Here is a 25,183-nt window from a genome sequence, read left to right as displayed (position 1 = left end):
TGTGTGTGTGTGTGTGTGTGTGTGTAAAACAAAAAAAGCCTCCTAAAATCCAAATATCTGTAGACATAGGTTAGATGCCAACACACCACGATGCAAAGAGCAAACACTCTCTTTTGACAATTTATCCTGGAAACATCAACATATATCTGTCACTTCCAATACTGCACATCTCTCCCCTGAGTAGACATGAATGGATGGGGGAAGCAATGACTTGGCCAGGTGGCACATGGCAGCATGGATCCGTCCAGGGATGGGGCTCACAGGCTGAGCTACGTACCTGAACGAAGGCAGCATGCTGTCATAGAAGTACCAGGTGGCTGTGAGGTACGAACGCTGGGCATCTGTGGAGTACAGACGCCATGCAGCCTGGCAGGGAGATAGGGAGAGAGAGAGAGAGAGAGAGAGAGATGCAGACAGATACACTCACGCACACACGCACACACACACACATACACACATACAATTACAATTAAACACACTCCTCTGTGATCTGGAAGATATAGGAAAAGAATGATCTCTTTGTGTCTCACAGTGTATAGGTATCAGCATGTACTATACTATCATATAGAATCAGATGTAGGTAAAACCACAAGATACACTCAGAAAGGTTCCCATGTTGCAGCACCAGATGTCTTGTGCTTATACAGGAACCCTTAGGCCCAACACCCGCATCAAACACTCCACATCAAAGAACCGCCTACTTAAGTTCCTAGTAGAACCTTAAAGGGTTCTGGACCTGCCTGAATAAGATATATTGCACAATCGCATTTAGACATAAGGGCTTTACCTGTATGAGGTTGGCTGCAGGTGTGCGTCTTTTCTCAAAGTGCTTCTGTCGGTGCTGTTCCTGCACCTTCAGGGCAAATCCTGACCCCAGGATCCCCTAGGAGGAACCGGCACAGCACAATGAGCTCAACTATGATTGGTGCAAAAGTGATGGAGACGAGGGCCAATGGGAAGCAGACTCACAGCAGGCAAAGCGAAGAAGGACACCCCGAGAAGAGCAAAAGCAGCTGCAAGCAGGCGTCCCTGCCAGGTGCGGGGGGTCTTATCGCCGTAGCCGATGGTGGTGAGGGTGATCTGTAGGAGCAGAACAGGCACAGATAAAACAATCCTTTAATAAGCCTGATAATAAACATTGAAAAATATTATTATATTTAATAATAAATAAGCCGTTCATTTTAAGGCTAAAAGCCTTTACTGTAAACCGCTACAGATGAATATCACTGTGTGACACAGAACTCTGAATTTGTGTAATCACAAAAAGTAACATGAACTAATTTCTTCATCAAGGCGTCATGTTTAAATTTTATGTCATACAACAGAATGAGAATGAGAATGAGAAACTATACCTCATTTACAGAGCAGTGAGTATTGTAGTACTACAACACCGTGAGGTCTACAGAGTGAAGCTCTAACTTCTTTATTTGTGTGCCACTCACCTGGCACCAGATCTCACCCTAAACTGCGGTCATGGCACCTCAGGAAGGACAAAACTGTCGGGTCAGCTACAGAGGGTTAAAAGCCCAGGCTAACAGCTACATCAATATATAGCCTCTTTATGGCTGAGGGCTTTGTGTTACACAACCCCTAATTAGCTAGCCGGCATGGCTAAAAGCGGTGTACCCAGCGGTGTATGGAACCTTTGGATAAGTCTTTGCTGGTATGCGTGTGTGTGTGTGTGTGTGTGTGTGTGTGTGTGTGTGTGTGTGTGTGTGTGTGTGTGTGTGTATGGAGTCTTTGCTGGTACTGACCGTTCCCCACCAGAGGGAGTCTGCATAGGTGGAGAAGTCGTCATTGACGTCTTTCTCTGCTAAGTAGACCAGGAAGGAGGCAAAGATCAACACCAGGAAACCGATATACCAGGCAGTAATCAGCTCCTGAGGAGGAGGGAGAGAGAGAAAGAGAGAGAGAGACAGAGAGAGAGACAGAGAGAGAGATGGAAGGACAGACAGAGAGAGAGGGAGTTAGAGAGACAGAAGTCCATGACTGAGGGTTTGGCAGCGATGCAGTTGTATAATTAGAAAAAGCAAAAGAAGGCATTTGAGTACTGATTGAACAGGCGTGTCTGTGTGCGTGCGTGTGTGTCTGTGTGTATGTGACTGAGCGTGTGTGTCTGTGCATGTTTGTCTGTGCAAGTGTTTGTGTGTCTGTGTGTGTGTATATGTGTCGGGGAGTTTGTGTATGTGTCTGTTGTGTGTGTCTCTGTGTGCGTGTGTGTGTGTCTGAGTGCGCGTGTGTGTGCGTGCGTGAGTGCGTGCGTGTGTGTGTCTGTACGTGCGAGTGTGTCTGTGTGTGCTTGTGTGTGTGTGTGTGTGTGTCTGGTGTGCGTGTGCGGTGTGTGTGTCTGTGTGTGTGTGTGTGTGTGTGTGTGTGTGTGTGTGTGTGTGTATGTGTGTGTGTGTGTCCGTGCGTGTTTTTGTATGTGTCTGTGTGTATGTGTGAGTGTGTGTGTGTGCGGTGTGTGCAGTGTGTGTGTGTGTGTGTGTGTGTGTGTGTGTGTGTGTGTGTGTGTGTGTGTGTGTGTGTCTGTGCACCTTGCTGTGTGCATAGACGACGGAGCCCAGTAGTTTCCAGGTTCCCCCACGGCGGTCCATGCGCACCATGCGCAGGATCTGCAGGAAGCGCATGCTCCTCAGGGCCGACGTGGCAAAGATGTTGCCCTGTGTTCCTGCAGCAATCACCGCCATCGACGCCACAAACACTATGAAGTCTGCGGACAAAGCACAAAGAGTACACACTACATACAGAGTACATGTTACATACAGGTATATAGTCCAGTGTATGCAGTGGTGACAGTGGTTCAGGAGGTAGAGGAGTAGTTTAACAATCAGAAAGGTTGCTAGTTCAGTCCCGACTCATCCTCACCAAATGTCGAAGTGTCCTTGAGCAAGACACTGAACCCCCAACCGCTCCCGATGCGCAAGTTGGCAACTTAGATAGTAGCCTCTGCCATCGGTGTATGAATGGGTAGATGTGTAAGGTAAGTGCTTAGTGTGCTCTATGAGTAGAAAAGCGCTATATAAATGCAGTCCATTTACAGGGGCCCTTTTCACACTGAGCACATACTTGGTATATGGATATGACTGAATATGCCCTTAATATGCAGATATAGGATATATTCAGAAGATATTTAAGTATACACAAACATACTGAGTTTATAATACAACCACAGAGCATGGATACTAATGATGTAGCTAGGAAGCATATTGAACATTATAAAATCCACACAGAACACAAATCCTCACATACAGAGCATGTACTCAGTACAGAAAAAGGAAAGAGACTGTCAAAGAGAGAGAGAGAGAAGTGACAAAGAGGGTGAAAATAAGTAAGATGATGTAAATAAACATCTTCACGAGGAGTCTAAACAGTGGAGGAGTAAATGGGGAAATGATGAGATGCCTGCAGACTTACGGTCACACCTCACACCTACACTCTGTCTGCCTGTAGATCTTTTAAACTAACAAACACAGGCACACACATACACACACAAACACACACACACACACACACACACACACACACACAGACACGTACACGTACCTATAACACAGAAGGGCTTCCTGGCAAACCTCAGCCTGCCCCGCCATCCTCGGTAGCGACAGCAGCATCCTGCTGCCCACACCCTGGCAAAGTACTCCAGCCCAAACACCACAATCATCACAAACTCCTGCAGACAAACACACAAACACACTGCCTGTGTAAGCATCTTAGCATGGTGCCCACAGAGTAGGTATACATGGGGGAAAAGGGTGTCATTGTGCGGTATTTTCGAGGGTGAAATCTTGACCTTTGACATCTTTGTTTTGAATGCAATGTCATCTCTTGAATCTTAGAATGCAGGTGGTTTCTAATCACCTGCACATTATCTTAGTTACGGCACTTATTTTTATAACAAGGAGATAAGCCTGGTATGGAGAAATAATTATGATTGCTTAAGAGATTAATACAATTGCACTTCGTCTCACACACAAAAACACACACACACATACTCTCTCACACACACACACACACAAACACACACACACACACACACACACACACACACACACACACACACACTACAAACACACAAACTTACAATAAGCATATTAAACCATTATAAAAGTCTTCACAACAGAGACAGATAACACAAACATCCTGTCTGTCGACTCTGGATTCATGAGAAACAGCGGAGTGCTGATGATGACACCTTACAAGTCCATGCTGCCACTTTAAGTAACTAATGTCTAATGCAACTGGAATGTACGGCCATCTTTGAAACTTGCTAACTCAGATCCTCGGATGTGGTCTAAGTAATGCTCCTAACTAAGAGAAATCAGTTTTAAATGGTTAACCAGCATCTATAACGAAAGTTACAAAGTCATTTCTAAGTGCCCTCATTGTGTTGATTTTTATGACTACTCTTCTACTGAGGTCAAGATAAGGTTGGTAAGAGAGTACACCAGCACACGCCAGTGTAAGTACATGTAGGAGCTAATCTCTCTCTGGTGTTTTGGACACTGAGCATGCATTGGGTTTAATAACCTCTTGGCACACAGGGTCAGTGTTACCTATTCCCAGGATCGAAAGACACGTAAAAAGATGTGATGGGGCAGAAAAGATTGATCTCTGAAGTGATGTGATAGTGTGGATTTTCAAAAAAACTCATATGTTCAAGGAGACTACAGTTACTAATAATAATACTAATCCTGAAGCTAACAGCAAAAATGCTAACACTGCATAACATAAAATACAGTCCACGATGAGTTTCTGTGAATGTAAAGTGAATGGATTGTTAAAACTGAACATAAATCTGTCTGCCTGAAGATAAAAAGGTCCAGATTGTTAATGAGAGCATGGCCATCACTGAGCCCCTAAAGGCCACCACTGGGCCAGAGTGTCAGAAAAAACACATCCAATGGGAATACACCCTTCACACACACACACACACACACACACACACACACACACACACACACACACACACACACACACACACACATACACACACACACACACACACACACACACACACACACACACACACACACACACCCTTCATAACGAATCCAGTTTCCTCAATAAATCAGAAGGCGTAAAGTGCCTTAGGGGCATTTCTGGGGGGGGAAACAACAAGAATTGAGAAACAACGGAGGCACTTAAGACGAGCGTCACACGATGCCATGCGCTAGTGCATTACTTGAGGAGCTGTTGATTTAACACTGTCTAGTTAAGCACCTTTATGTCTACACACCAAATGCCTTTGAGGAAGTGGAAATGGTTAGTCAGCAAAGCCTTTCTCCAATCAATTACGGTTTTGTGAAAAAAAATGATGATGGTGTAAGAAAGTTAATACCTCAATGCAATCACCATACTGTTTGCGCCTAGTGTTTTACCTATAGTGACATTACTGTAAACCCCTGGGCTTGAGTCTAATGGACAGGGAACAATGTGCAGGAAGGATTAGCGTGAATCAACACACCATATGGTCAATAACTAAGATGCTCTATGACCACTACAACACAGAGACAGATGGAGTGGTTGTGAGAGGGAGAAGGAAAGAGGGAGAGAGCGAGAGAGGGAGAGGGGGACGGAGGGAGAGGAGGATAGGGAAAGATGACTCTCCAATGACCTGAACGCTGAAACGGTGCTTGCTGAGAGAAAGATTGCAGGAGCACAGTTACGCAGACTTTTCCCACTCAAACACAACAAACAGATATGCGGCACACATAGACACACACACACACACACACACACACACACACACACACACACACACACACACACACGGAACACATACACACACATACACATACAGACAAACACACACACACACACACACACACACACACTCACACATACACACTCACTAAAGTGTATGAAAACTCACACCTACGCTTGCATTATTTCACCTCAAACACACACATACAAACAAATATCCATTTCCAAGTGGAGACACAGACAAACACATACTCTCTCTCTCTCTCTTTCTCTCTCTCTCTCTCTCTATCACACACACACACACACACACACACACACACACACACACACACACACACACACACACACACACACACACACACACACACACACACACACACACACACACACACACACACACACACACACACACACACACACACACACCCACATACACACACACACACACACACACACACACACACAAATACGAGCCCGCATGGTTAAGAAATGCCCAGCAATTCAAAGCCAAAGTGTAAAAAGAGTAGACGGCAGGTTGTGAGTGCAAACAAATCTTAAATGTTAGGGTGAGTTCTGTAATTGCATGTTAATGGAGTTGTTCATAAGAAGTGTTATCATGTGCAGAGCAGAGTGCCGTGTAGTCATGCCAGCAGTGGGAGAGAGAGTTGCTGGTTGGGAGGAGACACACGGTGCCCTTACCAGGATGAAGAGGCCCTCGTTGGCAAGGGTCTGATGATCTGGGATGGTGGAGAACACAGACAGCACCAGACAGCTGAAGACCAGCAGGAAACTGAAACACAAACACACACACACGTACACCCACACACACACAACCACACACACACAAACAAACATTCAGGTCAGTAAACACTACACACAAAATATTAGTGGGCCTTTGAGCCCAGCAATCCATATTTAGACTACACAAGAGACACAAAACACTTCCATTCCACTTATTTCTGGTAAAAAAAAAGTGTTTTTGTACTATAACAGAACCAGTGGAACAAGGACAGAAGGTCCAGTTCCGCAAGAGCTGACATACCCACACTTTTTAACCAGAGGGTAAAATCAGATCAGTGGTACGTTAGGTAACATCAGTGATCTTCACAATCGTTTACACTCTTATCTCGCGGAAATTTTGACGGATTTACAAATGACTTGATTTACAATCGTCATTACCTTGGTAATAATTCTGAATGCTTGAACATGTTGAAATGTGCAGCTTAATTGTGTATCACGGCTATTGCTTATCAGTCATTTTACATCAATTGGCGAGTAATTGTTCTTTCTTTTCAATATAACTTAAAGGCACCCAGTGCAACTTTATGTAAACATTCAATTTCTAGTCTTTTTTACACGTAGTAAGTTTCAATAACTCCATACCATTACATATCGACATTCAAGGAGCAAAGATGAGACGTAGTTGTGTGGTGAGAACTGATAGAAAATCGTAAACAACAACAATCGCCGGTGAGGAGAAGCCATTTTTCCATTGACTGGAAGCCTGCTTTATTTATTGTAGGTTACAAAAAATAAAGAAAATGGCGGCGATTGTTGTTGTTATCGATTTTCTATCAGTTCTCACCACACAACGACGTCTCATCTTTGCTGCTTGAATGTCCGTATGTAATGGTATGGAGTTATTGAAACTTACTACGTGTAAAAAATACTAGAAATTGAATGTTTATTTTTAAGCCTCGAAAGTTGCACTGGGTGCCTTTAAGTTGCACATAATAAAACTGAAGTTGCACATGATTTCCAATCGGGTTGGTTTGTTAAACATCTTACATTATGATTTCGACAGGAAATTGCTGACTTTATTGCCAATGAAGATGCCAGAATTTTGTGCAATCTGCTCTATTGAACACTCCCTTGAAACGAGACCTGTCACAGACCTGTCAATGTTATTTTCATATGAAAAACCATGTTTATAATTCTTCATAAGTATGTAGTGCCATAAGAAATATCTTACGTTTACAAACAAACCAACCCGTTTGAAAATCGGTTGAAAATTGAGCAAGTTCTGGTTATTTAAAAAGTACCACTACCAAGGGGGAGTGAGCTATACTGTCCTCAAAATGGCCGAAATGTGCGGACATTCGACTCCGTCGGCCAGAAAGGCAGGCAGGATATCTAGCCTTTATTATAGATATCTATGCTTTTCCACCTCACAACCGATTTCACGGAGTCATTTCTATATTCAAGGGTTTATGATCTACGTGAAGTATCCCCCAAAATATTTGTTTCCATGTTACTTTGAATTCTCGCTACTTAATCTACAGTCTTGCACCCACAGCTCGTGCATCTTGAAAATACTGAGTGGATAACTGAACTACGGGAATAGTGCTTCTTTAGGTACTGTGTTTTGACCATAATTGAGAGAAATAGCCTTCAAATCAAACAGTGAGAAACTGGCAGTCAGTAAGTTTTTTATAGTTATTCAACAATACACAGTAAATTAAAAAAGAAACAGTAGCCTACAAAAAGACAATGGTAAACAAGCATCAAAACACCTGCTGCTCTATATTGCTATAGCAGAAAAATATACATAGGCTATCTCAATATATTTAGTTTATCTCTAATATAAATACCATAGGTTATATATATATAATGACTCAGTGCAATGATACAGAAGACTAAGGTAAACAAACACTTGCTGCTTTCTGTATTTGTATAGCAGTACAATATTTCCTATACCTCAAAGTATGAATACCATAATATTTCAATAGTGTCATTCTAATACACATATAGTAATATAAAATGTAATATAATAATTTAATATAAATATATATAAATTAGGGCTTTCAAACGATTAAAATATTTAATCGCGATTAATCGCATTTTTGTCATAGTTAACTCAAAATTAATCGCGATTAAATTAATCAAAATTAATCGCGATCGCAAATTCGTGTCTATTCTAAATGTCCCTTCAATTATTTTTTTCCATCATTTTTATTTTATTTTAATGGTCTTATCATGGAAAAGTGGATTGGCTTGCTTTAAGCAATGTTTTATTTGATTGAAAAACAACATTGCCAAACAGGGCGATGAACACATTTAAGATAAACAAGGACTCAGCCTATATACAGTTAAACCATGGCTTAATATTAGTTTTTTTCAAGTTTGCTGTGAGCATAGAAGTCAGGCCTCTTATTTCAAAAACAATAAACCGTAACAGTTAGGTTACCAACAAAAGGTAAGCCAACTACCTCTGTGCTTTCAACCAGCTGCCTGTTGACATTTTCAGACAACAGTAAAGCTCGCTTCTTTTGCCCAGCACAACTTTTAAAGGTAAACTTTCTATTCAGAAGCTTTTTATCATCCATTTCGCCGTATCGCGCTCATCATTCACTCAAACGTGACGCTAGCCTACTACACAGTTTGGGAAGGCAAAACGAACGAACTAATCTAAAAAAAAGTTTTTTTTTTTTTTTTTTTCTTTACAACGCGTTAATCGCGCGATAAAAAAATTAACGGCGTTAAAATGGATTCGCGTTAACGCCGTTAATAACGTGTTAAACTGACAGCTCTAATATAAATACCATAGTATAATATAATGACTCATATATTTATATTTGTAACATTATTTGACAATAAAAGGTAATTTCACAAACAAACTTCAAAAGTTTCATTCTAATACACATATAGTAATATCAAATATAATATAATAATTTAATATAAATATATGGGCCATTCTACCGAATTCGTGTAATATGCAGTCCCTCAACAATAAAAACTATTTACAAAACAATTAGGTATTTAGGCATAGATATTTAATTAGAAAATGTTATGGTCTATATAAACCCAATGCATTTCATGAGATAGTGATAAGCTAAATATATACAAAATCATCATTTATAGGGTACTTTCTATTGAGAAGTAGCTGTCCCCAACCCTGACATCTAAATTTCAATGCCTTTAAATAACACTTTTCAATTTTTTTAGATTTTTTTCAATGATTTAATTTCAAAGATCTTTATGATTGGGTTGAAACAGAACTTGGAATATTTAGATTTATTGTGGGTTTAATTTTTAAATCAATTTTCTATACTCAAAAAATCATGTCCCTAGTTTTCATGTCACTACCGAAACACAAGAGTTTTAGTCCATTGGCTGAGCCTGTGTTTTAGCCACGACTCTGCATTTTTGACCATGCAGTGACACTGCATCTCTGACCCTCATGGTTGAATGGTAAGTAGCTAAATCCCATAGTTTTTATATAAATGTGTTCCAAAGTCTGAAAATCGACGTGTAACCTTAAGAATTGTCACTACCGAAACGCATGTTTTCTTCAATTAAGTAAACCTTTTGGGGTTTCATGGAAAATCTTATGTTTGTATGTGTGTTCACCTCTTCAAAGATGTGTTTGCATGCCGTGTGCTTGTTAGAATTCTTTATTTATGCTTAAAGTTAGCTAGAATTGTCACTACCGAAACAGTCACTACCGAAACATATGGTAGTGACCTGATGATTTCAGTAGTGACAAAATGAAATGGTAAGTAGTTCAATCCCATAATTTTTAAATAAATGTGTTGTGTGGACTAAAGGGCGGCCCAGAGCACCTTTTGGAAGATTTTGGGAGAGAAATGAACATCCATCCAACAGTGCAGTCACTACCGAAACACTGGATGTCACTACCGAAACAGTGCAGCACTACCGAAACACAGGATGTTTTGTAAAAAATTAAGTATATTGAGTAATCAACTAAAATGTTATGATACTGATTGGATTAATGTATGTTCAATTTCATCAATTAACAACTCTGGAATCAATATGATCAGTATTTTGCATTTTACAAAGAAATATTGCACTTAGATTTTGATGAATTGTATAAATTGAACTTGAAAATTTGATAAAAAATTCATTTTTATGGATTTCATTGTGAAAACCTTCAAGAAATATTTGTAAAAATACTCTTCAGAGAAGGGAAGGAAACACAATCTGAACAGGTCAATAATAATACTTTTTTACTATAGTAAATGTGATGTTTCGGTAGTGACAATTTTTGGAAGAGGAAAAACATTCCAACAAATTCTGAAAATACAATATAAAAATTGACTGTTCTTTTACTAGATAAGTGTACTTTAGATATGGTACAATATACATACGGACAAAGTTTTGGGAATAAAACATAAAAAAAATCAAAATATTTCCGACCTGACTTTGCACCAATTCGGTAGAATGGCCCATATATATTTGTACAAGCTAAAACCCTTTAAAAAGTATGGTTTTGCTCAGCCTTTTCCTGCTGTTGCCACTCTGTAATTGTTCATCACCAAACTGTTCCTGGATGGTTGGGAGAAGTTGCTCTCGGAGGATGCTCAGGGATGGAACTAAACCATCAGTCTTCAGTTTCCCAACGCATCTCCAAAAAGTAGGTGCATCACTAACGATTCGTCACGCTTTGCTGAAAATGTTTTTGTGTGTATGTGTGTGTGTATTACACTGTGCGATATGTACACCTCTTCAAGTTGTTTTAAAGTTCTTTGTTCTTTTATTTTAGAAAGCAGCAACCAGGACTGGTATGTGTATTAGAATGACACTATTGAAATATTATCATAATTTGAGGTATAGGCAATATTGTACTGCTATACAAATACAGAAAGCAGCAAGTGTTTGCTTACCTTAGTCTTCTGTATCATTGCACTGAGTCATTATATATATATAACCTATGGTATTTATATTAGAGATAAACTAAATATATTGAGATAGCCTATGTTTATTGTTCTGCTATAGCAATATAGAGCAGCAGGTGTTTTGATGCTTGTTTAGGCTACCATTGTCTTTTTGTAGGCTACTGTTTCTTTTTTAATGTACTGTTTATTGTTGAATAACTATAAAAAAACTTACTGACTGCCAGTTTCTCACAGTTTGATTTGAAGGCTATTTCTCTCAATTATGGTCAAAACACAGTACCTAAAGAAGCACTATTCCGGTAGTTCAGTTATCCACTCAGTATTTTCAAGATGCACGAGCTGTTGGTGCAAGACTGTAGATTAAGTAGCGAGAATTCAAAGTAACATGGAGACAAATATTTTGGGGGATACCTCACGTAGATCATAAACCCTTGAATATAGAAATGACTCCGTGAAATCGGTTGCGAGGTGGAAAAGGTTATCGTGATTTTTGTTCAGAAAAAACCCCAGCTGCTCCCGGCAACTTGCGTTAGTGACAGGCGCAAATGACGTCACTGAGCCCTCTCCCAAAATGGCCGCGACGATTTTCGCCGCGGCAATGGGCTGAAGGCGTCTACCTATATGTCTATGGGGGTGAGGGGACGAAAACACAGACGAGCCTTGAGCTCGTCTCCCTCCTTCCTTCCCCTTCCCCCCCTTGGGGAGCATGTTAAGTTTGATTGTAGCCTGACAACAGCAGCTGTTGCTGAGGACAGCACCACACACCCCCTAGCCCCTTGACTCTGAGAACGGAACCCCAGACTGTCGAGCCTAGCAATGTTGCCAATTCCCTATCTAGCAATCTGAAGTACACGCTCGATATAGTTTAATGTATTGACCACACTTGTCTACACATATTTTTATCAATCATGCTCCACATAACAAAGCACACACTCTTATCCACCCAAAAGGTAAAGGCCAAGTGTATAGTAGACGCTTTTATCCAAAGCGACATTCAGTCAACTTGCAGTGATCAGGAATTGAACCCTAGTCAACTGCTCGCAAACATACATACATACATACATACATACATACATACATACATACATACATACATACATATATACATACATACATACATACAAACATACATACATACATACGAAACTTTCGACAGTCAGGCATGTCTCTCCTCTATACAAATATGGGAAAGAAGAGGTGTGGTGTCAAATCATTTTTGTCATTCATTTTTGGGATATGTTTGGGCTGGTGGCAGGAGTTTTGACTACTGAACAGACCAAAGTAGTTTCTTGGACAGACACTGAGCTGGAATGTACATGTTTACATAATAGGCTTTCACTCCCTCCTTCACTGTTAAGGTAGATACTATATATATTATACTATATATATAAAGTTACTAATTTAGTTACCATACACTTTTAATCATAGCTCTTTATAGTTATTTACCAATGATTATAGGTGGACTTACATAAGAAATGTTGACTGAAAGTTGTTGTGTTGAAGTGACAAATACAGTACCTTACCCAAAGCAATACGGCCTAAGCCCTTTGGTTCTTTTATTGTTTTATACATAAAGTTTATATTTAACTTTTCCATGAGTGTCACCAGGTTGTACTTCCCTTCTTTTCCCCACCACAAAATCTTCACCAGTCTACAAAAGGGCCTTTGACATATCTATCCCATCCATCAAACACAGTCAAGAGGCTGTGGGAACCATGTGGGCACCAGGGGTTGCTCTCTTATGGTCTCATAACAGTCAGAAGGGGAACCGCATGTTTCATATTGGATTTGCCCACACAGTGTAAACTGTTTTAATAAGTCACATACTCCTAAAATACATAAGCAGTGTACTCGCAAAACAAGTCCCCTTTGTAATTAAATAGCAGAGGACAACATGGAACCGACACCCAGTTGTGTCGCTATTGACAAAAGAGGCCCCTCAAAATAAGCCAATTAAAATTAACTGCGTTGACATGTGCCCATGCAGCAAATTGTATTTCTGTTTAATTTTTCCCCTTTTTTTCTCATGTTCAGCTTAAGTTCCAGTGGACTGCTCTGCAATTAATGCCTTCATTTAGTTTGAAACCCACACCATACTAAAGTCAGTCAAACAAAACAACAAAGAAAGTCTATAAATACGTTACAGTAAGTAATTACACAGGCCATATCTTATTTCTAAAAGCTTGGTTAATTGGCTCATAGGGCCAAATTTGGACACTGGCACAGACAAAGTTATGAGCTGGCAAACAGGAAGTGTGTGGACAGCTTAGACTGTCTAAGAATGAAATACAAACAGTCACCGTGCAATTCCTCCCATAACAGTATTTGTGTGTGAATTTGTGTGTGTGTGTGCTTTTACCTGTGTGCGTGTGTGTGTATGTTTGTGAGTGTGCGTACTGTTACATAAATATGTGAGTGTGTGTGTGTGTGTGTGTGTGTGTGTGTGTGTGTGTGTGTGTGTGTGTGTGTGTGTGTGTGTGTGTGTGTGTGTGTGTGTGTGTGTGTGTGTGTGTGTGTGTTGTGTATGTGTGTGTGTGATTCCTGTGCCGCTTCCCAGACCCAATTCTTTAGCTGATCTGGTGCTCTGAATCCTAGTTGGTTTTCTTGGACCAAAATTCCCAGACAGAGATTTAGCTTGGCGGTGGATTTATTAGCATTCTGAATAAAGACCCTCCTGTGAAAGCCATATTTGGTCGAGGATAAAGTCTAATTCCCCTCCATGAAATAAATGTTGAGGATTGATTTGCTTAAAACCACTTTGTAAATGTCTATTTGTTATAAATGTTTTTCAATGACAGAGGTATTTGGTTCAATTTCTCAAAAGAATGAAGTTCATTCAGTTATTACGTTCATTTTGCCAAAGTAAAGGACAAACCAGTGCAATATGCAATAAATATACAAAGTCAGCTAAAATGAGGAGGCACATTATATTTGTGAGAGAGGAATCTTCATTGCTTAAGGGGGAAAAGATAATTAGTGTATTTTAGTGCAATTAAGGGTTTTTCGCTAATTGCTTCTTTTCACCCCAACTAAGTTGGCCAGCTTCACATATGAGGTTAAGATTCTAGATCATCCCAATATTTCATAATAAACAGGAGTATGTACAGACATTTACAAGCATGTACACACACAGAGAAACACCCTTGTACATACACACATACACACACAAACACACACACACACACACACACACACACACACACACACACACACACACACACATACACTTACACATACACATACACATACACATACACATACACATACACATACACATACACATACACACACACACTCGGATCCGTGTACACACACACACACACACACACACACACACACCCGTGTACACACACAAACACACACACACACACACACAAACACACAAACACACACAGGCATAATCTTTCTCTCTTCATCGTGCATCGTCTGCATTTGAGGGGCTTTGTTGGACTCTGTAAAGTGATCCCTGAACATAACCCTGTAGAAGAAAGCCAAACTTCCCCCTGGCCATTGCTGGCACTGATACCTCAGCATCCCAGCACCCCACTGCAAACTAAGGCAGGGTGGAAGGGGGGGGGAGTCAAAATCCGCCCAAACGGTTCGCCTCCCTTCAGTCTGCCCCTCGGAAAAATGATGAAGTGGGTAAAACGATCGACATCCAAGAGCATGCAGAGAGCATGTGCAGCGCATCACATTTCAGCTGAGAGGCCTCTTTTCGGTCAGCCCAGAGTTCCGTGTTTCAGTGAAAACTGTCAATTAACAGGAAAGAGAATGAAAGAGGGAAAGGGGCAGAAGACAAACAGAACTGAAATCCTCGGGCATCAGCAGAATGCCCCTCTTCTTCGGTCATATGAATAGCGTCTGGGTAATGGCAACATGCTAACAACAACTAAGCACAGTGTAATCACAAATACCCACTCAACAACTGCTCCTATGGTGACAGGATACCAGCTGACAGCTTTCTTGGAAAAAAACGAAAAGACACTCTGTTGTGAAGCTTTTACAATACTTTTGTTTGAATGTTATACATAGGTGTCTTTGAGAACTTTGAAAAGCGCTATATAAATATGATGTATTATTATTATTAGCATTATTATTATTATTATAAGTTACGCTAACCAGTGGGTAGAGTGCCATGCAGTGAGTAGCACCCTGCCCACCTCCTATGTCCGAGGTTGTGAATTCTATCCTGGTCTGGGACTGTGTTTATCCACAGAGTGTTAATGTATAATTTATATGGTTATGTATTTATGCTTTCACACATACACATACAGTACGATAGGTGGTTTTAAAGTCAAAGCTCTACGTCCTGTGTGTAAGTCCTGCACACAATATTGCACACCATGTCTTAACTGCCATTGATCAAGAGAATTTTTCTTGTCACCATTATGTGACATTTCATGTTCTGTAGCTTTAAACGTAATAACAACAAATTGAATCAAACACATTGCAGGTTAAAGCTACACACTGTAGAATTAAAGAGGTTTCAAATTATTCCATTGAGTTCTGACCGCCATCCAGTGTGCTGAATTGGATTTCCATCCAATTGAATTACTTACATAAATTTGAAAATTACCCCCTTCAGTATGACCTGACACTTTGCGTTGGGTTCCTGATGGGGATTGCTGTGAGATAAGTATAATGCACTCCTACCCCTTGTGCTTGAGGTCATTTTTACACTCAAATGAATGGAATTACACTGGTGACTCTTCACTCTCACAATGATCTCAAACGGAGGAAAAGTTCAAAGGCATTATGGGTATTCAGAGTATTGTTAGTTCTCTTCATATCTGATTCACAGTTGGTGCCTCTTGCCAGGTAGTTCTTGATCTGCTACCAAAACAAACTTCAACAAAATTCTTTCAGCTTACCAGATTCATTGTACTACTTGCTTCAAACATAGGCACTGCTACCTAAAACCAGACACAGCCTAATGGCCTTCGTATACACACACCCTATACCACCCTATTTCCTGGCTGAGCTGACAGTGGTGACCTCAGCTGTAGTATATGTTGGAGACTTACGATGGCCCTGGGAAGCAGTGCCAACACCAGCCCCCTGCACAAGCTGAAGACCCTAATATTGACTGATACCCCTCTTCAAAAAATAACACATCCATATCCTGATTTAGCAGGGAATGTCAACTCTATCCATAAATAATCAAATGTGACCAGGCAAGATGAGCTGGTAATATAACATCACTTTACCTAGAAGAACCAGGGGCAATTGGCAATATCTTTGAGGAACCGTATTGATATATCTAACGAACACTGTCATCGCTTGTAGATTTCACTAATCCCTCGCCGCTCCCGAAGGCGGAAAGTGAGTCGTTGCACAGAGCTTTATTTATCTCAGTTTATTTAAGCTTTCTACTTGTGCCCGCAGACAAGCAAACATGAGGTCAGCCTCTGGCACGGTGCTTGAAAACACAGACGTGTGTTTCGTAAACCTGCTAGCATGGCGAACACACTGCAGAACACAGGCTCTCTCTCTCTCTATATCGCCCAGGCCTCAGCTGGAGTTCTGAGACTACTGCAAGGACCAATGGGCTCCCAGAAAAACCTTAGATGGTTCTTTATAGACCCTTTTATGACCTACGTCATAAACGTTAAGCGCACACATTCTGGAGGCAAAAAAGCGGCAATTTTAGCCATAGTTAGTGACAGTGCAAGAGGATTTTGGACAGATAAAGCTAAGGATTTCTTCGTCTCGGTTTCTTCGTTAAAAAAATGCCACCTTGTTGTGTTGTGGGATGCCAAAACAGGTCAACAACAAAAAAAGGTCTAAATTTCTACCGCATTCCTTCGGGGAAAAGACTGTTTAATGCAAACAGGCGTAGATTGTGGCTGCAAGCTATAAAACGAGTGGACTGGACTGAAGACTTCATTAAAAATGCACGCATATGTGGGTCACATTTTATATCCGGTAAGTGAATTTTGTTTATGTTAGCTGACTTGAAATTGTGTAAGTTAAATCTGAGGTAGCTTAGTTGGCCAAAACAGCTCCCTAGATAGCTAATGTTATCCATATCTAAATTAGCCTTGCAATTTTAGGTTAACTTAACGTTAACGATATCTAACCATTAACGTTAGCTAACCGTTAATGTTAGCTAGTTCATAGTACATTCATCTATTCATTTCATACAATGATACAATGCATACAATGATCGTGGGTTGAGTCTGTGCTTAATTTACTCTTAGGAGAAGCCTCAATTAACTACGAAAGCCCCGACATTGTCCATTCGCCAGAGACCTGAAGCTTAATTGGAGAGGTAAGGCGTGTTTGCTCTTGATAAGATAGCAGCCAACAGTGCCTGCAACCTAGAGCAGGTGATGTTAACTTATGGCATCAAAGCTAGCTATCCAAGGTAGCTATCCATAGCCTGCTCTGTATTGCAAGCTTTGAGATAAATGGCAGTCAGTAGTTACCTCTATTATGTGCAATCTAATCTTACAGATTTTCAAAGGAATAAACTGCTATCTGAGAGATCTGTTAAATCACCTTCCCTATTGACTACAGATCTTTGCCCTGGTGAGAACACCCTTTTCAATTCAATCAAACATGTAAAATGTACTTGTGCTACTCATTATTTGTGTTTTACATGTGTTGTCAGTAAAACTTATAATTCCTGTCTTCACATTAATGTCTTACAGTTGAAGATGAGCCCCATTGGAAGAGGATGCCATGTGCCCAAAGAAAGATTATGACAATCTGAGGCACATGTATGAACAGATTCAGGTTGAATATGTGAGCCTGCACCAAGAGTTTGGTGAAATTCAAAATGAAAACAAGAAGCTAATAGAAGAGCTTCAGAACAACAAGTATTCTTACCACTCAGTCAGAAATAACAGTGTACAGTTTCTTTTTCTCACAGGAATAACTACTATAATCTTTGACTGGTTATTGAAAAAACTAAAAGTCAATGTAGAAAAGTTTACTGAAATACGTACCCTGGGAGATCACCTACTGATTGTGCTTATGAAACTTAGATTGGGTCTCACTAACACTGACATAGCATTTAGGTTTAAAGTATCGAACAGCACAATATCATGCATTTTGAGAACCTGGTTACCTTCTGGCTAAAATGTTGAAACCACTTGTAAAGTGGCCAAGTCAGACTGCTGTTTTAAAGAACATGCCCAAAAGTGCACAGAGATTTTTATTGACAGACCTAGTAACTTGAATGCCCAGGCCCAGACATGGTCTACATATAAACACCACAATACAGTTAAGTATTTAGTTGGCATTACACCCGCCGAGGCCATATCCTTTCTATCCCCAGGTTCGGGTGGCCGTGTCAGACAAGCAGATTACCAATCAATGGGATTTTTAGATCTTTTGGAGCCTACAGATGACATTTTAGCTGATAGGGGCTTTTTTAATTAGAGAAGAGCTTGCTGCATATGGTGCCACCCTGCTTATTCCAAATTTCACCGAAGGAAAAAGACAACTACCAGCTAATGAGGTTGACGCATCAAGACAACTTTCACTTGTAAGAATTCACATAGAAAGAGTTATTGGCCGGTGGAAGAATTTTAAAATCTTACAATCGGTCATTCCAGTGTCACAAGTTGACCTCCTAGATGATATAGTGAATGTGTGTGGTGCCCTCACAAATCTCTGCAAGTCTGTTGTTTCCAAATAATATAGAATGTACTGTGTTTGCTGATAAATGTAATCCACAAATGATATTCAGACAAATAAATGACTATGTACTATACTGTCTTTATTAAATTAAAACTATTTGAACCTTGTCTTAAGCTCATGCTTTTTTACCTCTTTCACTGCTTTCATTAAATTTGCACACAGCCGTAGTGGAAGTGGCTGTCACATTGGACACAGTGAATCATTTTACCATAGTCTGGCTTTTCACACTGTATGCAGGCTTGTGTTGTTTTACATGCTCCTGATGTACAAGATGCCCTCTGTCCTCTCCATCCTAACATAGAGCTCAATCTTTAACAGCACTGCTGCTGCATGGCCGCAACAAGACCCTATAGCCTGCAATGTCAGATAAAAAAAATGGTAGAAGACAAAAATGAGTATACTAAATGTGGCTATCATAACAAATATAAGTTGTATTGTAGCATAAATAACAGTTACAAGGCTTTTATTGTTAGATGCCAAATAGCCTGGAAAATGTTTGAAACCTCAAGAATAGGTTTGGGCTTGGACGTACAGGAGACTTAAAAGAGTGTAAATATTAGCGGGGGGCTTCTCACCCCTCATTCGCTAACATTACAGTTGTGTCTCCTGGTTGCAATGGTTATGTAGTTCCTACACGTAAACCTTGACGATGAAACGTTTATGATAAGGTCGACTTACTCTGCCATGCATGTGCAATTTAACGTGAAGCGGTAGCGTTGGTGGGTTTGTTGATAAAAACACATGGTTTATACTTTATTGTCTTTGTTCCTTGTCATTGGCTTGGTAGCACCTCAGATTTTAGGACGCAGAAATCATCATTGAGGTCGCAGTACTTAATATCCTGGAGTGGACATGCCCGCAGACAACGTAGTTATAGGCATCGAGTGACTTGAATGATCGTAATGTATCTTTTGTGTAAACACTGGGTTTTTCTATTAAGTATGCATACATATCTGTCCATTTTGATGGGTCAACTATCCAATCCGTGATCGAATATGGATCGGGAAGTTGGATTCCATAACTTAATGTCAATGTATTAACGTAACTTCCGAGATCATTAGGATAAAGCGAACGCAGGTATGAACTTAACATTACTTAAGCCATTTCTTTTGCCCCCAGAATGCGTGCGCAACCTAGAACGCTGAGCATTGTTTACCAACGGCGAAAGGGTCTATTCGCAAAAGCCTGAGAGCTGCAGATTTATTTCCAGTAAAAAGACAGTGTTTACCGACATGTTCTAGAGATGTTCTAGAGATGTTTTGAAGATATGATCCTCTGAGGAGAATTCAGGGTGATAGGTATTCAGAGTATTGTTAGTTCTCTTCATATCTGATTCACAGTTGGTGCCTCTTGCCAGGTAGTTCTTGATCTGCTGAATCCACGAATCCATGAATTTTGCCATGAATAGGAGTTTGAGAACGCTTAGGTCATCACCTGCAGTATCCTAGTCCAAATAGTAGTTCAGTAGTTCAAATTTCGACCTGTCGGAACTACAGATAAAAATACAGACAAAGAAAAAGTGTGATTCTATTCCTCTTTCAGTAACTTGATGGTAGATAAAGGTGAAGGAGTGAATGCTTGCACATACAGACACACATTCACACAAGTACACAACCACACAAGAACACACACACACATGTACACACTCTGTCCCCGTACTACATCCTTCCACAGGCCACCTCACTGCACAGTAAGAGCCAGCACCTCTGATTGAATCAGTCCAGGATGATAGAGCTGACATCATTGACACAGCAGGGAGGAAGGGATGGTGTGAAGACATGAGGAGAAAGACAGAATGAGAGAGAGAACGAAAGAATAGAGACAAAGACAGAATGAGAGAGAGAAAGACAGAATGAGAGAGAGGAAGACCGAATGAGAGTGACAGAGAGACAGAATGAGAGAGAGAAAGACAGAAAGAGAGAGAAAGACAGAATGAGAGAGCGAGAGAGAGAAAGAGACAGAATGAGAGAGAGAGAGAGACAGAATGAGAGAGAGGAAGACAGAATGAGAGAGAGGAAGACCGAATCAGAGAGACAGAGAGACAGAATGAGAGAGAGAAAGACAAAATGAGGGAGACAGAGAGACAGAATGAGAGAGAGAAAGACAGAATGAGAGAGAAAGACAGAATGAGAGAGAGAGAGAGACAGAATGAGAGAGAGAGACAGAATGAGAGAGAGAAAGACAGAATGAGAGAGAGAAAGACAGATTGAGAGAGAGAGAGACAGAATGAGAGAGAGGAAGACAGAATGAGAGAGAGAGAGAGACAGAATGAGAGAGAGGAAGACAGAATGAGAGAGAGAAAGACAGAATGAAAGCGAGAGAGAGACAGAATGAGAGAGAGAGAGACAGAATGAGAGAGAGAAAGACAGAATGAGAGAGAAAGACAGAATGAGAGAGAGAGACAGAATGAGAGAGAGAAAGACAGAATGAGAGAGAGAAAGACAGAATGAGAGAGAGAGAGACAGAATGAGAGAGAAAGACAGAATGAGAGAGAGGAAGACAGAATGAGAGAGAAAGACAGAATGAGAGAGAGAGACAGAATGAGATTCAGAACGAGATTCTAGAATGCTGATTGTCAGATGGCAGCAGTTAAAATGAGCTCCTAGAAAAACACCATTTTTTGCCAGAAAATGGTTGTTTCAACTATTCAAAATACAGCAAAATAATTGGAAAGTCAAAGGGGACCACCTGAAAAAACACCTGAAAAACACTGGGAAGGTAGGAACCCTAAGAAACTTCAAAACCAATCAAAGAAAAGACTCTATCAAGCAAAATTAATAGCTGGAAGTATAAGCCTAACTGTCACTTCATGACATCATAATGGACACTGTAAGGGATGTAAACCAGACAAGAGCAGAAGCATCATTCAAAAATGAAGATGAGTTGCTAATAACCTTTCCTGCTAATATAAAATCAGCTAAAGATAAGAAAAACATGAAAGAAGACATTATGAAAACATATCCAGAGGTCCTTATCTCGGACTACAAGGGATCTGATGACAACAAAGTCCTGTGTAACCTCCTTTTCTTCACACAATATCCCACGGCATGGCACACCACCCTCTGTGCTGCTTGGAAATGTGTGAGGAAGGGAGGAATAAGTAAAGGAAGACAAATAACACTCCTGGGGGCTTTGGACTTTAAACTTACAGTTAACCTGTATCACAACGGGACTGTTATGGTACAAGGATCCGAAGTGAGTCTCACACAATTTCAGAGAAAGTTCAAAGAGATCAAAAGCAATACTCTGAAACACAAAAAAGAAATAGAGACCACAGGGAATTCTTCAGGAGCTGAAACAAGCTCAAACAGTCAAGATAGACAACAAGATCCCACCACAGTCATATCCAATGACAAAGGCCCAAAGACCTATGTTTCCCCTGGCACTAAAGGACTGAGAGACACCTTGGTTGAATTTGAACAGGACTACATAACCTTCAAAGAAGAAACCAACAACAACTTGCTGCAACTCCAGAGCCAAATGAGCCACCCAAGCATGGATGCGGTTGAACAACTTTGCCGGGCAGTCAAGCAGCTGGAACAGGCCAACCAGGAGTTAAGGGAGGAGGTGAGAACTCTGAAAGAGGATCTGTGGAGGATAGAGCGGCACAGACCGGTAGCTAGAGGACATCCCCTGGAATACAGGAGCAGAGAATTGTCAGACAAAAATAACATCCCATCTGATGGCAAAACCGACTCTGCGCACGTGCCTGTACCTCCAGCTCTACCACCTCAAGCCAACCAGCAGGAGGCCTACCCAGAGTCACGGAAGAAGGAGGAGCTGTCGAGGAGAGAATGGCACAGCCAGGGTCCCCGGGGACATCCCTTGGACCGCAGGAGCAGAGAGCTGTCGGACAAATCAACCATCCTGTCCGGCGGAATCACCGACTCTGCACATGTGCCTGTACCTCCATCTCTACTACCTCATACCAGCCACCGCGAGAGGAACCAGGAGCAGCAGGAGCTGTTGACGAAAGAGCGGGACAGACAGGGTTCTAGGGGATATCCTTTGAACTGCAAGGGCAGAAAGCTAACAAACTCTGTCGACGCGCCTGTACCCCCAGCGTCACCTCAAGACCTGCAACCTCCTCATCATCATCAAAGCAGCAGCCATTGCCGCCCAACCTCCTCTCCAACGAACAACATCTTCATTCTGTGTGACTCAAATGGGAACCACTTGGACCAAAAACGGCTTTTCCCAAGGAGCCACGCCCAAAAACTTTGGTGCCCAACCATACAAGCAGCACAGGATGTACTACAGAAAGGCATCAAAAACCCATCCCATATAATCATCCACACAGGGACAAACGACTTCACTGCCACAAAAACTGATGTGGCTGAAGCATTATTTGGTTTAGTTAAATCTGCCTCAGATAAGTACCCAGACACAAAGGTAATTATGTCCTCTTTACTCCCGAGACGTGACACAGCAAAAAGTGTCATTGACAAAATGAATACAAAACTCATGTCCCTCTGTGCTGGAATACATAATGTTAAAATTGTCCATCATAATAATATTACTGTTAACCATCTGTATGACAATGTGCACATCCACATAGAAGGAATGAAGCGGTTCGCCAAAAACCTTAAAGACTCTGCATTGAACAGAGAAAGTCGTTCAAGCCTAAACTTAGTGAATAGTCCCTTGATCCAAGATGGACAGAGCTCAGTTCAGGCAAATACTATTGCCGCTGCTGTACCTAATAGAGATACAGATCTGTCTGTGATAAGGTCAATGCTCCAAATTATATGCTCTAGTCTCTTAAACTAGCCATGAATTATCATTATTATTTAATTTGTATTTATGTATCTATTTTTTATTTATTTTTTTAATCTATTTTCATTTTTGATTTTATTTTTGGGGAGGGGGGGGGGGGGGTATTAGTTCTTATTGTTGTACTGAGTAGAGAAACTCCATTAACTCTGGCAAAAAATCTCGTTGTAATGACATCTTTGAAAATTACCTGCTACAATGTTCAGGGAATACATTCCTCCTTATTCCGAGATAAGACTCGCAACGTTGATTTTGTAAATATTGTAAATAATTGTGACATATTGATTGCACTCGAAACATGGAGTAAAGATGGACAGGAAAACTATTCCATACCAAATTATAGTGAGATATATATGGGTCAATGACGTATAAGGATTTTCAACAGGCCAATTTTAAAATACAAAAAATATGAATATCTATTGCAATTTTTCAAACATTTAGAATGTTGTGTACACGTAAATTCATATTAAAATTTAAAATTAAGTGATTTTAGTGATTTTTCATTTAGATAAATTGGCTACCCCGCAAACAGGGAACGTCCCCAGGACGTTAACAGGACATTCGCAAGGTCCCCAATCGTCCCCAATTGGTCCCCGGCACAACGTTCGCTAAAGGACGTTACCAGAACGTTTTTGACGTTCGTAGCAAGTCTACGTTTGGTCCTTCTGTGACGTTTGCATGAGTCTTAAATCGGACTTTTAGGAAACATTATAATTTGGTCTCTCAGCACACGTCCCCAGGACGTCCTTCAAAAACGTCCCTGTTACCTTTACCTGCAGGTCCTCTGCGTGACGTTCGCATGAGCCTTAAAACGGACTATTAGGGAACGTTCCTATTTGGTCTCTCAGCATACGTCCCCAGGACATCCTTTAAAAACGTCCCCGTTACCTTTACCTGCAGGTCCTCTGCGTGACGTTCGCATGAGCCTTAAAACGGACTATTAGGGAACGTTCTTATTTGGTCTCTCAGCATACGTCCCCAGGACATCCTTTAAAAACGTCCCCGTAACCTTTACCTGTGGTCCTCTGCGGGACGTTCGCATTCGGTCCTTCCAAAACGTCCCCTTGACGTCCTCTGATGGTCCTCTCTGAACCAGAGGTTCCGCTAGAGAAAAATGTTTTTCATTTGCCAGACATTTTAATGACAAGCCGGCCAAATATCTATTTCTGCTTCTAAATTAGCCTATTGAAGAAAACTGACGGCCTGCATAGCTTAAATAATAACATAATCAGGTAGTTTAGAATGCAACATGTTTATTCTCCTAAGTTTACAATGGGAAACAAAAACATTAATGTCTGATGCGCGTCAATAAGTGGCCTTTAATCGCAACCTGCTGTGGCGTTAAAATGAGCGCCGCAACATGGTCATTGCTCTGTTCAATGAGAGCAGAGATTCTAAAATTATTCGACCCTCTTGTGAAT

At 40.8% G+C, this 25,183-nt stretch overlaps 1 protein-coding gene across 1 annotated transcript in view; it reads right to left on the bottom strand.

Annotated features, from left to right (window-relative positions):
• Positions 1 to 25,183, bottom strand: part of kcnq4 (potassium voltage-gated channel subfamily Q member 4) — a gene marked incomplete at its 5' end in the record, with an annotated part of 109,533 nt that overhangs the window by 22,167 nt on the left and 62,183 nt on the right. Inside the window, 7 exons of the mRNA XM_080858820.1 lie at positions 278 to 366; positions 788 to 883; positions 970 to 1,080; positions 1,755 to 1,880; positions 2,538 to 2,713; positions 3,547 to 3,673; positions 6,406 to 6,496. Of these exons, the coding sequence (XP_080714946.1) occupies positions 278 to 366; positions 788 to 883; positions 970 to 1,080; positions 1,755 to 1,880; positions 2,538 to 2,713; positions 3,547 to 3,673; positions 6,406 to 6,496 (816 nt within the window). The remainder of the gene's footprint in view (positions 1 to 277; positions 367 to 787; positions 884 to 969; positions 1,081 to 1,754; positions 1,881 to 2,537; positions 2,714 to 3,546; positions 3,674 to 6,405; positions 6,497 to 25,183) is intronic.

This window comes from Sprattus sprattus, assembly GCF_963457725.1.
Source record: "Sprattus sprattus genome assembly, chromosome: 20".
Lineage (NCBI taxonomy): Eukaryota > Metazoa > Chordata > Actinopteri > Clupeiformes > Clupeidae > Sprattus > Sprattus sprattus.
The sequence above is the reverse complement of the archived record's forward strand: the minus strand, read 5'-3'. Positions and strand labels throughout refer to the sequence as shown.